At 46.8% G+C, this 15475-nt stretch overlaps 1 protein-coding gene across 2 annotated transcripts in view; it reads left to right on the top strand.

Annotated features, from left to right (window-relative positions):
* The window catches only part of EFR3B (EFR3 homolog B), a 119450-nt gene that overhangs the window by 56861 nt on the left and 47114 nt on the right, over positions 1–15475 (top strand). Inside the window, exon 4 of one of the 2 annotated variants that reach the window (XM_039462554.2) lies at positions 3394–3544. The exons of the other annotated variant lie outside the window; for it this stretch is intronic. Within the exon in view, the coding sequence (XP_039318488.1) occupies positions 3394–3544 (151 nt within the window). The remainder of the gene's footprint in view (positions 1–3393; positions 3545–15475) is intronic. 2 annotated transcript variants of the gene reach the window in all.

Genomic DNA, 15475 nt, shown 5'->3' on the forward strand with positions numbered 1-15475 from the left:
CTTAACTCATCTTTATTATATTTACAGCATGTGAACCTGACTTTAGAGTTTTGGGCACCTTTAAACATTGTAAAATCCCATAGTGACAGCTTGCTGCAATCTTGTAACAGAGGCCTTTTGCTACTTGATTTTGACTGAGGAAACGTTAACCTGATTTCTTGGTACCCCAATTAGGCTTTACAGTTTTCTGCTTACTTTACCTCTCCTTTATTTTCTTTGTATCAGGAAGTACTTTTCTATTCCACACGATTTGACATTATCAGTAGAAGGATCACCATCGTATAATGGGCACATGAGCCCAAACTCTGAGTTCATGAAGCCTTGCAATGATCTCATCTCTAGCAGGGTAGACAAATTTCTGGCTCTTACTTTCCTTTCCAATGAGGTCAGTCATTTGGTTTGCTTTGGATTGCTCAGAATTCACCTTTATTTGTGCCATCAGGCTTCTAAAGCACTCCCAAACCTGATTATTAGGTGCCTATGCTATTTGGAGTATAAAGAAACTAAAAAAGAAAGTGGTTCCAGCAATATGGAAGTGTTTCTCTTCTCTCTCACACCACTCTGAAGTGGACCAGTGGGCTCTGCTCCATGAGGTCATTCAGGGATCTTCAGCACATGACTTTCCTCTCTGGGTCTCCAGTTGTTGCCACTTCCCAGCTGGTAGGAAAAGGGAAAGAGAGAGGACACGATTGTGTCTTATAATCAAGAGATGCTGATGTTCACATATCTTCCTCTTATTTTATTTATTTGTTCGTTTGTTTATTTATTTATTAATGAGACGAAGTCTTGCTCTGTCACACAGGCTGGAGTGTAGTGGCATGATCTTGACTCACTGCAACCTCTGCCTCTTGGGTTCAAGCGATTCTCTTGCCTCAACTTCCTGAGTGGCTTGGACTACAGGTACTACCATCATGTCCAGCTAAATTTTCTATTTTTAGTATAGACAGGGTTTCACCATATTGGCCAGGCTGGTCTCGAACTCCTAACCTCGTGATCCACCCGCCTTGGCCTCCCAAAGTGCTGGGATTACAAGTGTGAGCCACTGTGCCTGGCCTGTTTATTTACTTTTGAGACAGGATCTTACTCTGTCACCCAGGCTGGAGTTAGTTCAGTCATGGCTCACTGCAGCCTCAACCTCTCAGACTCAAGTGATCCTCCCACTTCAGCCTTCCAAGTAGCTTGGGTTACAGGCATACACCACCACGCCTGGCTAAGTTTTGTATTTTTTGTAAAGAAGGGGTCTCGCCATGTTGCCCAGGCTGTCTTGAACTCCTGGCTCAAGCAATCTGCCCACCTCAGCTTCCCAAAGTGTTGGGATTCCTGGCATGAGCCACCATGCCCTGGCCACTTCCCCTCATTTTAATGGCAATGTTTTTGTCATATGGTCTCACCCTACAGCAGGAGAGACTGGGAAACGGAGTCCCAAGTGAGCAGCCACATGCACAGCTAAAATTCTGAATTACTAGGGAAAGGCAAAGGGACATATTTTAGGAGAGACATCTAGCATTCTACCCCAGAAACGTAACTTCAAAACTATAAAGATTTTAACCAGAATAATTTCTGAAAGGTTTGCAGCAGCTTCCTTGCTAGAAAACAAAACAAAACAAACAACAAAAACCCTCTTTCTTTAGAATGCAAATGCTTTGTAAGTAAAGGATGATATTTTATGATGTAGACATTACTAGTTATGTCACACTCTTGCAACAAATATGAAATTTGAGCTTAGAGGTGTCTTTCTCCTCATTAGGAATTTTATTCTGGGCATTTTTTGGGGAGATTTATGAGAGGCATTGGGTAAGATGACTAAGATAATTGGGGGTTGTCCTGTGAAGGCTAGTTTGGGAGGGCTTGGGTATATTTAGCACAGAGGAGAGAACAGCAAGAATAACAAATGAGATTGTTATTTTCAGGGGTTGAGGAGCTGGAGGTAGGAGATGGCATGGCCCTCTTTTTTGCTTCTCCTAAGAGTAGAATTGTGAATAGAGGACAGAGGTTATTAGGCTTTAGCTTGACATTTTATTTCACTGTGTTAGTCCATTCTCGTGCTGCTATGAAGAAATACCCGAGACTGGGTAATTTATAAAGAAAAGAGGTTTAATTGACTTACACAGTTCTGCAGGGCTAGGGAGGCCTCAGGAAACTTACAATCATGGTGTAAGGCACCTCTTCACACGGAGGCAGGGGAGAGAATGAAAGCCAAGCTAAAGGGGAAGCCCCCTATAAAACCATCAGATCTCGAGAGAATGCACTCACTGTCACAAGAACAGTCTGGGAAAAATCACCCCATGATTCAATTATCTCCACCTGGTGCCCTGCCCTTGACATGTGGGGATTATTATAATTCAAGGTGAGATTCGGATGGGGACACAGAGCCAACCATGCCAGTTGTCCGTCATCTAGTGAGCTGACTTAGCTCTTTGACACTGGATGTTGTATATTCCTAGTTTCTGAAGTTGTTTACTCAGGTTTTAGACTTGAGAGGAATTGTTTAAGTAGAACTAAGACTTAGTTCACACAGGGAACATTCCTCATAAGGAGAAAAAAAAATATTCTGTATCCATCTTGTCTGTCTTTTTCCCTCAGTAGGGAGTATCATCCAAACATTGTAATGCTGTCAACCATACTGCTTGTATAGTAATCTATCATGGGACCTCTGAGGCTTTCAAACACAACACTTGCAAATTTTCTGTTCCTTGCATAGTAATGCTGTCAACCACACTGCTTGCAGAGTACTTTCTGGGCTTTCAAACGCAAAACTTGCAATTTTCTATGCCTTAAAGTTGGTCCTCAGGCCTGTCTCAGATTCTTCATAAAGATCTTGACTTCCTCTCCACTCAAGCCATCTCTCTCCATCCTTGGAAACCTCATAGTACATCATGCATGATTTTCTTGTTGGATTTATTTTCCCTTTAAAGGAATAGCTGTGTATTATCTCAGCTCATTCAGCTGAATGACTGCCTTCCTCATCCTTATACCCCCTGCACTGTTTAGGACAAAGCCTTTCCACAGTAGGCACTCAAAAACACTTCCTGACTTGGACTGGGTAATTCTCCGACCTCATGGAGTTTAGACTTAGAGTTTGCTATTGTGGGTATCAATCTTGCTCTTTGTATTGACTCATGAAATGCTCATCTCATCCATCCACCTCTTCTTAATCTGTAAAATAAGTGGCTGAATGAGTTGGTCTCCAGGCTTCCTTCCAGCCCAGATTCCTTCTGACTCAGTTCTGAACTGGAGCAGACACTTGGCTGCCCAGACATTGGCAGGCTGTGGGGGAACCTCATTACCTGGATGGTGCATTGCCCAGGTCATCACGCTGACACCTGGCATGTCCCGGTCAGGCCACGGGGTGGCAGGGGTGCAGCCAGTGATGGCGTGTGCTGCCCTCCCCAGGTACGTGTGCATTGCCATGGAGGCTTTGGACCAGCTGCTCATGGCCTGCCACTGCCAGAGCATCAACCTCTTCGTGGAGAGCTTCCTCAAGATGGTGGCCAAGCTGCTGGAGTCAGAGAAGCCCAACCTGCAGATCCTTGGAACCAACTCGGTAAGGAGCGGCCCGGGGGGGATCCTGGGCTTCCACCCACATCCTGGGGGTTGGCAGGGGAAGGGGAGACCTCAGGGTCAGCATTGTCACATTTTGTTCCTGTTTAGTTCCCAACCCTAAGTGTGACACACTGCTTGTTTTGGGGTTTCCCTTTGTGTGAACAAAGGGCCCTTTCATTTTTTAAACAAATTATATAGATATATAATAAAATAATTTTTAAAAACAGAATTCACTACTTTCAAGCATCCCATTTTAAAACTCAGTGGTGGCTGGGCATGGTGGCTCACACCTGTAATCCCAGCACTTTAGGAGGCCAAGGGTTATATCACTTGAGGTCAGAAGTTCGAGACCAGCCTGGCCAACATGGCAAAACCCCGTCTCTACTAAAAATACAGAAAAAAAAAACATTAGCCTGATGTCGTGGCACACACCTGTAATCCAATCCCAGCTACTTAGGAGGCTGAGGCAGGAAAATCACTTAAACCCAGGAAGCGGAGGTTGTGGTGAGCCTAGATTGCACCACTGCACTCCAACCTGGCAACAGAGTGAGACTCCATCTCAAAAAAAAAAAGAAAAAAAAAACCACAGTGGTTTTAGTATATTCATAAATTTGTGCAACCATTAACACCATCTAATGTGTTCAGCGTTAGACTGATGATCTCCAAACTTTTTTTACTGATAGAATTTTTCCCCTCAAATAATTTTAAGTGGGGCCCCCCAATAGATATAAAAATCGATGGAAACAGAGGCATTCTTTGGAGGGCAGGAGGAGACCAAGGTCCTCACCACTCAGCACTCCATGGGGGCGTATCTTGAAAGCTGTCCAGGTTATGCCTCTTTCAAAGACAGAGTAAAGTGATGTCCCCAGGACAAAGCTACCAGATCAGTGGAAAGACCACAGGGAAGCAGGAAACAGGGCTTCTGGCTTAGTTCTGCCCTTCCCTTACTATGAAGCATCGAGCAGGTTACCTTTTATGGACCTCAGTCTTTTCATCAATACCATGAGCAGGTTCAACTTGGTCTCTGTAAGTCCTCCAAGCTCTCTAACACTGGTCTCAGTGCAAGTGGCTGCAGTCATGGGAGACTATGATTTTGTTAGAGAAGAGCTATCAGATAGGTCAAAAACTCCCAGCTTCATGTGTGCATCTAAACAAACTCCCATGCCCTGGTTGTCTTTAATTTCTTGCCATCTCTCCCATTCCTTTCCCTTCAGGACATGCCTTAAGCTCCAGGTCTTCACGCAGCTTAGATGCAACTATTTTACGGATCTTAAGGGAGACCTTTATCTAGCTGCAGATATCATAAAACTTTAAGGTTTGCCCCTTAGCCTCCCAAACTGAGTTTTTATTTTTTTTATTTTTATTTTTTGAGGCAGTCTCACTGTGTTGCCCAGGCTGGAGTGCAGTGGTGCGATTCCGGCTCACTGCAACCTCCATCTCTGGGTTCAAGCAATTCTAGTGCCTCAGCCTCTCGAGTAGCTGGGACTACAGGTACGTGCCACCGCACCCGGCTAATTTTTGTATTTTTAGTAGAGATGGGGTTTCACCATATTGGCTAGGCTGGTCTCAAACTCCTGACCTCGTGATCTACCCACCTTGGCCTCCCTAAAGTGCTGGGATTACAGGCATGAACCACCATGCCCAGCCCCAAACCTGAATTTTTATTGCATGGGTCAGGGTTGCTTTCCTGTTCTACATAAGTTGATTTAACCAGAAGAGAGTCTTCCAACTTTCCTTCTGAGGACCAAGAGTAGCAACCTATACAGATTCCCTTCTCTTTCCTCTCCCTGGCAGCCAGCTGCCTTTGACACATTACACATATACTAGCTGAGGGGAAAGTCCTTTGTCAAGTTGCCCTGGCAACAGCTTCAGATACTGTTTTAGTTGTCCTGTTTAAGATAACCACAGCCTAAAAGAGAACATCTGAATGGAAAATGAACCAGCCATCATGCATCTGTGGGGGCCACAGGAAGCAGGTGGCTGCCAGCTCTAGCTTTCTGCGTAGCAAATCCTAGCCCAGGGTAGGTGTTTTGTCAGCTACTGCCTGGAAAATTCAGTGTCCTGCAGATTCCCCATCACAGTGAATCATCGCATCAGCCAGAGAGCAAGTTGACTCATGATTGCTGTACTGCAGACAACACAGATGATTTAAGAACAAGCTATTGTCAGTAAGTTAAGTCAAATATTTGCAGTAGCTCCAGAGGGCAGCTTGGAAGGCAGCCTTTCCTCTTGCCATCCCTGTCTGCTGCTCTTTCCAGCTCTCTGAGCCCAGACCTTCTGGAGCAGGCGTCCCCAAACTTTTTACACAGGGGGCCAGTTCACTGTCCCTCAGACCGTTGGAGGGCCGCCACATACTGTGCTCCTCTCACTGACCACCAATGAAAGAGGTGCCCCTTCCTGAAGTGTGGCGGGGGGCCAGATAAATGGCCTGAGGGGGCTGCAAGTGGCCCATGGGCCATAGTTTGGGGACGCCTGTTCTTGAGCCTTCCTGACAAGAGTGTCCTTTTGCTCCACATCATTTTACACCTGCCAGCAAGTCATTATCTGAGAGTCCAGCCCAGAAGTTCCAAACAGGTCTTCACAGGGATTCAGAGCTTTGTAGAGGAAAGGGGGGCCTGGGGGAAGAGGAATAGAAGTCTCTAGGCCCTTTACTGCTACTTCATCCAATAGCCAGCTCCTTTTCATTGTTTTGGGTTTTTTGGTTTTTTTTGAGGTGGAGCCTCACTCTGTTACCCAGGCTGGAGTGCACTAGCATGATCTTGGCTCACTGCAACCTCTGCCTCCCAAGTTCAAGCAATTCTGCTTCAGCCACCCCAGTAGCTAGGATTCAAGGTACGTGCCACTATGCCCAGCTAAATTTTTTTTTTTTTTTTTGAGACGGAGTCTTGCTCTGTTGCACAGGCTGGAATGCAGTGGTGCAATCTCGGCTCACTGCAACCTCCGCCTCCCAGGTTCAAGTGATTCTCCTGCCTCAGCTTCCCCAGTAGCTGGAATTACAGGCACCTGCTACCACACCTGGCTAATTTTTAGTAGAGATGGGATTTCACCATATTGGCCAGGCTGGTCTAACTCCTGACCTCAGGTGATCTGCCTGCCTTGGCCTCCCAAAGTGCTGGGATTACAGGTGTGAGCTACAGCGTCTTGCCCTAGTTAATTTTTTTATTTTTTGTAGAGACAGGGTTTCGCCGTGTTAGCTAGTCTGCTCTCCAACTCCTGACCTCAAGGGATCCACCTGCCTTGGCCTCCCAAGGTGCTGAGATTACAGGTGTGAGCTACCACACCCAGCCTGTCCTTTTCATTGTTTGAATGGAAGTTTGCAGCATTTTATTTGGATAAAAGGTTTTGCTGCCAGGAAGTCAAAAGAAAGAGAAGGAGAGAAACGAGAAAAGGAAAAGAAAGCAAAATGCATCAACTCATCTAACCCCTCGTTTTGCTGGATTCTCAGTGTAGAGATGGGGCCCTGAGAAGTGAGATGATTCGTCTGTGCTCACATAGCTGGAGCACTGGCTTTAGACAGTGATTCTTTCAGACCCTGTGCGTCTATCAATATTCTCCGTAGAATCTGAGGGGTGGCAAGGTCAGAAGCCCCTCACCAGGTCCCATCTGATGTGAAGTCCTCCCCATAGATTCCAAAGCATGGTACCCAGCCTCTGTGCAGATGCTCCCATGACCAGGCTTAGTCTATCACAAGGCAGCCCCCGGCCCTGTGGGTGAGAAGTCAAGAAAAAGCCTCACCCTGAGCCCACGCTCCTTCCCTGTAGCTTTCCCTTTAGACCTGGTTTTGCTTCCTGAACTGGTGTAGCACAGATCTCCCCCGCCCCGTAGAGTGTCTCTTCAGAAACCATACCCGCTTCAAGGTCCCCAACTCAAACCAATGAGCTTTGGAAACCTACTGATTCCTAGGGCTCAGTGAGACCCACACCTCTGGAGGGAAGACCTGGGAATCTGTATTTTTGCTTCCCACGTGATGCCATTTGGTGTGGGAACCACTGACCCATTCTCATCTTAAGCCTGTGTAGGATTCCTTTCCTTCCTTCCTTCTTTTCTTCTTTCTTTCTCCTCTCCCTCTCCGTATCCCTCCCTTGCTTTCTCATCTGGAATAGATATTTATACAGGTGGTGCTTGATCATCCCAAGGATGCAGTTGTCAGGAGACTTGTCACAAAATCCAGATTTGCTAATACCACACCTGCACTTTACATCATGCAGTAAAGTACAATTTTAAAAATTTAAGTGATGCTTTTTTTTTTTTTTTTTTTTTTTGAGACGGAGTCTCCCAGAGAGAGTTCAAGCAATTCTCGTACCTCAGCCTCCTGAGTAGCTGGGATTACATGCACCCACCACCACACCTGGCTAGTTTTTGTATTTTTAGCAGACGTGGGATTTCACCATGTTGGCCAGGCCCTTCTCAAACTCCTGACCTCAGGTGATCTGCCCACTCTGGCCTCCCAAAGTGCTGGATTACAGGTGTGAGCCACTGTGCCCAGTGAAAATTTAAGTGATGCTTTCCAGCCCTTAATGAGAATACCTGGGCTTTGGATCATGAGGAGGGACTGGAAAAGCCAGGAGATGGTGGGGAGGCAGGGCCAGCTAAACCCCTTCCTTGCTCGGGGTTCACTTCTGCACATCTGCCTCGTTGCATGTTGGGTCCAGATGCATGTCTTGGGGATGGTGTCAATCACCACACGTCCTGACTTTTTCAGGGCACTTACTAATGATAAACTAAAAATATTAAATCTGATGATCCCGGGATCCTCTACATAAACAATCTAACGTATTAGCCTAGTGTATACACATAGTAAAATATTACAAAGATTCATACATTGAAAGTTTATACTTTCACTTCTATCTCACACCACACACAACAATTAACACAAAATAGATCAAAGCCCTAAATGTAAGAGCTGAAACTATAAGATTCTTAGAAGAAACTATAGGGATAAGTCTTTATGATCTTGGATTTGGCAATGGATTCTTAGATATGATATCAAAAGCAAGAGCAACTGTAGAAACAACATAGATAAATTGAACTTCATCAAAATTTAAAACTTTGGCTGGGTGCAGTGGGTTATGCTTGTAATCCCAGCACTTTGGGAGGCCAAGGTGGGTGGGTTGCTTGTGAGGAGTTCCAGACCAGCCTGGCCAACATTATGAAACCCTGTCTCTATTAAAAATGCAAAAATCAGCTGGGGTGTGATTGTGCATGCCTGTAATCCCAGCTACTTGGGAGGCTGAGGTTGGAGAATTGCTTGAAGCTAGGAGGTGGAGGTTGCAGTGAGCTGAGATCACTCCACTGCATTGCAGCCTGGGTGACAAAGCAAGACTTTGTCTCAAAAAAAAGAAAAAAGAAAAAAGAAAAACTTTTATGCAGCAAAGGACACAATCAAAACAGTAAAAAGATAACCCACAGAATGGGAGAAAATATTTACGAATCATATATCTAATAAGGGTTCAATAACCAGAATATACAAATGATTCTTAAGACTTAACAACAAAAAGACAGCCCAATTAAAAACGGGCAAAGAACTCACATAGACATTTCCCCAAAAAAGATATACACATGGCCAAGAAGCACACAAAAAGATACTTCACATCACTCATCATTAAGGCAATACAAATTACAACCACAGCAAGATGCCACTTCACCTCATCCACTAAGATGCCGATTAAAAACACAGTTACACACACATGAAAGATGGCAAATGTTGGCAAGGATGTGTGGAAACCAAAACCCTCATGCACTGCCAGTGGAAACATGAAATGGGGCAGCACCTATGGAAAATAGCCTAGTGCTTCCTCAAAAAGTTGAACATGTGGGATTATCATATGGCCCAGCAATTCTGCTAAGGTGTATACCCAAAATAATTATTAACAGGTTCTCAAACAAATAGCTGTACACAAAATGTTCATAGCAATAGTATTCACAAGAGCCAAAATGTAGAAACAACCCAAAGGTCACATATTTATCATCTCATTTATATGGAATATCCAATTAGGGTTAGAGACAGGAAATAGATTTGTATTTGCCAGGCAATGGGGGAGAGGAATGGAGAGGACCTGCTGAGTGGATTTAGGGTTTTCTTTTGTGGGGAGGAACGTGTTTTGATTGCAAAACATTGTGAACAGATTAAAGGCCACTGAATTAGGCACTTAAACAAGGCTAATTTTAGGTTATGTGAATTTTACCTCCATTTTAAAAAAGTTATACTTGACCAGATGTGGTGGCTCACGCCTGTAATCCCAGCACTTTGGAACACCAAGGTGGGCGGATCACCTGAGGTCGGGAGTTCGAGACCAGCCTGACCAACATGGAGAAACCCTGTCTCTACTAAAAATACAAACATAAGCTGGGCATGATAGCGCATGCCTGTAATCACAGCTACTTGGGAGGCTGAGGCAGGAGGATCGCTTGAACCTGGGAGGCAGAGGTAGTGGTGAGCCAAGATCGTGCCATTGCACTCCAGCCTGGGCAACAAGAGTGAAACTCCATCTCAAAAAAATGAAAAATAAAAAAATAAAAATAAAAAGTTGTCCTCTGAGTAACCCAGAGTCAATGGCACACAGGCATTTGTGCTTTCACTGTGCCACAACCTCAAACCAAGCCCACTCAGAGACTAGCGCAAAGTGAATCACTCAGTAGATGTGTGGGAGGGCAGCCTCCCTGCAGCAGGGCCAGGGTCGTGGGGGTCTTGGAGACGTCCCTCCTTGTGACTCAGTCTGTGTAGTGCCCTGTTCTCCTCCACCTTGCTCCCTCGCTCTCCTCCTACTCACGAGGTCTCACCTCCCCAGGTCTCCTCTTTCCCTCCAAGCTCCCACTCTTGCTGAGACTCCCTTCCTCTGCCACCCTCCTGGGCCCTCAGGACACCTTCTGTCCACCTGCCTCACCCTCCTGGGGTCTGCACAGCCACCCCGCCTTCTCCACCAAATGCCCCCACTTCCGAAAACCACACGACCTGTGGGTCGGGGCCTCCACACACTGGTGTGCTAGGAGTTTGCCAGGGTTTCAGAGCAGCCTCCTCCCACATCCTCCAGGTGGTCCTCACAAAGCTGCCGTTTTCTCCTCAACTCCCCTCCCAGATCAGCTTCTTCAGTCTCAAGATGCATTCGCCTTCTTCTCCCACTCAGGAAACGGGGGCTGTCCCGGGGGCTCCTCCCACTTCCAATGTCCATCTTCTTCCTCTCCAAAGGAAGAGGTGCCCGGCCCCTCCGGAGACTCCTTGGATCCATTCTTTCTCCCCCGCCCCATCTCTACCCTTTGCCTTGCTTCGGTTCCTTCCCTCAATCTAAACACAAGTTCAAGTCTCTTGCACTGTAGAGGTAAATTAAATTAATAAACAGAGAAAAACAAAAAAATGACATTCTCCTGCAAACCTCAAAATGCCATTATCTTGCCTGACAAAATCGAGTCATTCCCTGATCTTATTTTCATATGTTGTCCAAATCCAGGTTTCCCTACTTGTTCCCTGTTGTCTACATTGCTAGCCTTTTTCAAATCAGAACTTAATAAAGACTGTGTTTCTTTGTTTCCTACGTCCCTTACCTCTCTCAGCAGCTTTCCAACCTCACTCTGTGCCTCTTTTACTCGTGACACTGACTTTTTGAAGAGGGAAGGTCAGTTGCTTTGTAGAATGCCCCCCATTCTGGATTTGTCTGGTTCTTTCCTGTGGTGTCACTCACCTGACTCTCCTGTCTCTTGTGTTTCCTGCAAACTGGAATTAGATCTGAAGGTTTGATTGGATGCAGGTAACTACTTTTGGCTATCATACTTCATGGGGGTTGTGGGTTGCTATACTGGGTATCACAGCAGGAGGCAGAAATGTCTGTGTCCCACTTTTATGGATGCCAAGTGTGATCCTGGCCCAGGGTGTGGCCAGCTACCCTCTCCATTGTAAAATTATATTTTTGTTTTTGCAGTTAGAATCTTAGAATCTGTGGAAACCATGCAAATAACCCACTCCCCACCCACCTTTCCCCTCATGTTTTTATCTTTTATCTTTTATCTCACCCGTTTCTCCCTGGGATTGCTCCCGTTTCTCACCGGGATGCTCCCGTTTCTCCCTGGGATTGCTCCCATTCTCCCCTGGGGACTTCACCCGTTTCTCCCTGGGATTGCAAACAACCATACAACCATTTCTCCTTGGAGATCACATCCATTCTCCCCTGGGGACCGTGCCCATTTCTCCCTGGGATTGCTCCCGTTTCTCCCTGAGGATCATGCCCTGAAATTGTATCCATTTCTCCCTAGGATCGCACCCATTTCTCCCTGGGGATCACACCCTTCTTCACACTCCCTTGGCTTCCTCAGGCCTGTCACCCCGACTCTTCCCACCAGTCTCATCCTGCTTAGTTTCTGTGGTAGGCTGAATGATGCTCCCTCACCCCAAGGTTGCCTATGTCCTAATCCCTGGAACCTGTGAATGCCACCTTATATGACAAAAGGGACTTTGTAGATGTGATCAAGTTAAGAATCTTGAGCTGGGGAGATTATCCTGGATAATCCAGGTGGGCCTCATATAATCCCAAGGGTCATTATAAGAGGGACACAGGACAATTAGAGTCAGACAGAAGGGGATGTGATGATGGAAGTGGAGGGACGGAGATGAAGAGATCTGAAGATGCTCTGCTGCTGGTTTGGAAGATGGAGAAGGGGACACGAGCCAAAGGATGTAGGTGGCTTTGGAAGCTGGAAAGCACAGGAAATGGATGCTCCCCGGAGCCCTCAGAAGGAACGAAGCCATGCAGACCCATTGTAGACTTCTGAGCTCCAGAACTCAGATAATAAGTGTGTGTTGTTTTAAGCCACTAAATCATGGTAACTTGTTACAGCAGCCACAGGAAGCCAAGACAGTGTTCTTCAATGATTCTCTTCTTCCTCATACCCCTGAGTGTCTGTGATCTCCAAGGCTCTGTGCTCTGCCCTCTTCTTACTGAATATGCTGCCCCTGGACAATTTCATTAACTCTTGTGGTTTTAATTGTCATCTGTGGACTAGATATACCCCAATCTCCAGGACTTCCATTCAAAAATCAGCACTGCTAGAGACCAGCAGGCCAGAGGCGGGTTCTCTGAAATCAGGTGAGGTCAGAACTGCAAGGCTAGTGGAACAGCCCAAGGCATGGGGCTCAGCACGAGCTAAGGACAGGCTCTGAGGGCAGAGGCACCCAGCTGGTGCTCCCTGAGATCTGAGCAGAGGTAGCCAGGGGGTGCTCCCCGAGGTCTGTGCTTCCTGAGTGTAGGCCTTGGAGTCCAGCATATGGGGCTGCCCGGGGCCAGCAGGGATGGCGTCCTGGGGCCAGCAAGGACTAGTCTTTCCCAGGAGTCCCTAAAACCAGAGCCAGTTTTGCAAAGAGTCTTGAAGGAGGGACTGTGTAATGTGGGTGGACAGGAGAGCATGTCATAGATTTGGGGAATTACTATGCCTTGGCTGGTAGTCAGGAGGTTGGCAGGACATGATCAAGTTAAGATGGGATGGACTGTGCTTCTGGCTACGTGAAAACTGCTCCAGGGAATTGCTGTAAACAAGGGCAATGGGGAGAAAGGGTCAGGCAATGATAAGCTCAAAACCATGTGGTTGGCAAGATCTGCTTCCTGGTAGGACCTTGTCTTAGATTTGGGCAGTGTTTTTTGGTGTTGATTTTTCTAGCCAGATGAAGTCTAGTGAAGGAAAGAAGCAATTCTCCCTTCTCTTTGTGTGGGTAAATGCAGCAAAAAGGCCTGCAGTCCTTGAACTGTGAGAGAGCTAGGGTTCTATGTATGCCCAGTATTTTTTTTTTTTTTTTGAGACAGAGTTTCACTTCTGTTGCCCAGGCTAGAATGCAATGATGTGATCTCAGCTCTCTGCAACCTCCATCTCCCCAGTTCAAGCAATTCTCCTGCTTCAGCCTCCCAAATAGCTGGAATTACAGTCATGTGTCACCATGCCTGGCTAATTTTTGTATTTTTTAGTAGAGATGGGGTTTCTCCATGTTGGTCAGGCTGGTCTCAAACTCCTGACCCCAGCTGATCTGCCCACCTCGGCCTCCCGAAGTGATGGGATTACAGGCATGAGCCACTGCACCCAGCCATATGCCCAGTATTTTTAACTATAGTTCTGTCACTGACAGCAGGAAGTTGGTTGGTTCAGGATGCCCACCTATAGAAGAGGGAATAGCTGTCTTCCGTTTGGAGAGACTTGGCCCATGACAATAGCCAGCCAGCTCAGCTTCCCTTTTCCAGACCAGGGTAGAGCTGTTTCTGCAAGGCCAGTCTTTGGAGCTTGCTCTCTCTATTGACCCTTAGTAACTCTCAGTTTTCAAATCATTGTGCCTCCTGCCTGCCTGTACTGCAGGGTGGGTGATCCTTCCAGCAAGCTTGGCGCCCTTTGTTGTGTATAATGAGCTAAAACTTTGATCTTGAAAGGGTGGCCCTAGCAGTGCCCCTGGCCTTTGAAATGTCACATGTTCAAAATCTTCAGTTTGTTGCTATGGCAACCTTCTTCATCATTGCTAGACCTTAAAAAAAATAAACTTTATTCTTTCGTGATCTCATGCATTAGACAACCTGAATTTTAATAAAAGTCATCTGTAAAGTGTGAATTCACAATGGTAGGGGTGAAACAGGAAGTTCCTGCTGTATCATGCATTTAAAGAAATAGTGACCAGTCACACAGGTAAATGGGCCCAGTGGAAACTCATGGAGTATTGATGGCAGGCCAAAATGCACTGGGGGAAAAATGAGGAGGCAGCAGTTAACTGCAGTAGGCAGGGCAGGTAGAGTCTGGTCATTCCAAGGCTACAAGGCAGGTGCTTGGGTTACCCCCATTTGATAGATAGGGAAACTGAGGCACAGGGAGCTTTAAGTAACTTGTTCTGGATCCCCCTACTAATAATTAGGATTCAAATGTGTGGTCTGGCTCCAAACCCCTTCTTGTAATCATAACACTACACTGCCTCTTTAAGTGGGAAGAAGGCCTTACTTGCTATAAAATCCAAAAGTCCCAACCTCATCTGAGCCAGATGTTGGCACATTCCTAGGTGGATTTCCACAGTAGGTGTGGTCCCTTGACCAGGGCTCCGGGGAAACACCCCATCAGGTCCTCTGAATCACTGTCACCAAAATTTCCAGCTTGGCCCCCTCACGTCAACCCCTAGAAGATTCAGCAGCAACATAGGGTGGGCTCTCCAGGAACTGCCCCCACAGGGACCCATGGCCAGTGCTCCCTGACCAGGTTATCCAGTTAGGCTGCTGCGACTGTGCTTTTATACTTTCAGGCTCAGGGAGGGGAAGCTCTCAAACCAGGGGTTCCTAAGGAGGCTCGAGATCCTAGTACCAAAAAGGTGCTTGTTACATCAGACAACCCTGTTGCACATACCTTCTCCATGGGAGATCAGGGACTGACATTAAGTGCAGCTTCACTAGAATATCTGACAGACCAAGAGTCCTGGCAGCCCGAGGGAATGGAATGGTCAGCAGCCCGAGCCTCAAGGCTGCAGCTTCCTAGGCAGTCCTGGGCCCCAGAGGGCAAACAGTGTGCTCCAGAGATGGTACCATGCTACCCTTGGTTCAAGCCCGAACCCCCCCAGTTCTCCCCTTCAAAGGAAGTGGTTGTCCATTGATCCAGCCTTGACGGACCTCCATGACCAAGGACATGCTTCCCTAGCTTTTCCCAGGGTTCTGTGAGAGCTTTCTTCCCCCACAGCCTGCCTCGGAACATTTCTATAGCTGTGGAACCAGTTTACCCTGGGCCAAGTACATGTGGCCTGTAGATCCCCTGCCCTGGAAGAGGGGGAGCGGGCACTTAAAATGCAGATACATGGCCGGGCGCAGTGACTCACGCCTGTAATCCCTGCACTTTGGGAAGCCATGGCAGGCGGATCACCTGAGCCTAGGAATTCAAGACCAGCATGGGCAACACTGAAACTCCATCTGTACAAAATAAAAAATTAGCTGGGCGT

This window comes from Saimiri boliviensis, chromosome 1 (genome assembly GCF_048565385.1).
Source record: "Saimiri boliviensis isolate mSaiBol1 chromosome 1, mSaiBol1.pri, whole genome shotgun sequence".
NCBI classification, from domain to species: Eukaryota; Metazoa; Chordata; class Mammalia; order Primates; family Cebidae; genus Saimiri; species Saimiri boliviensis.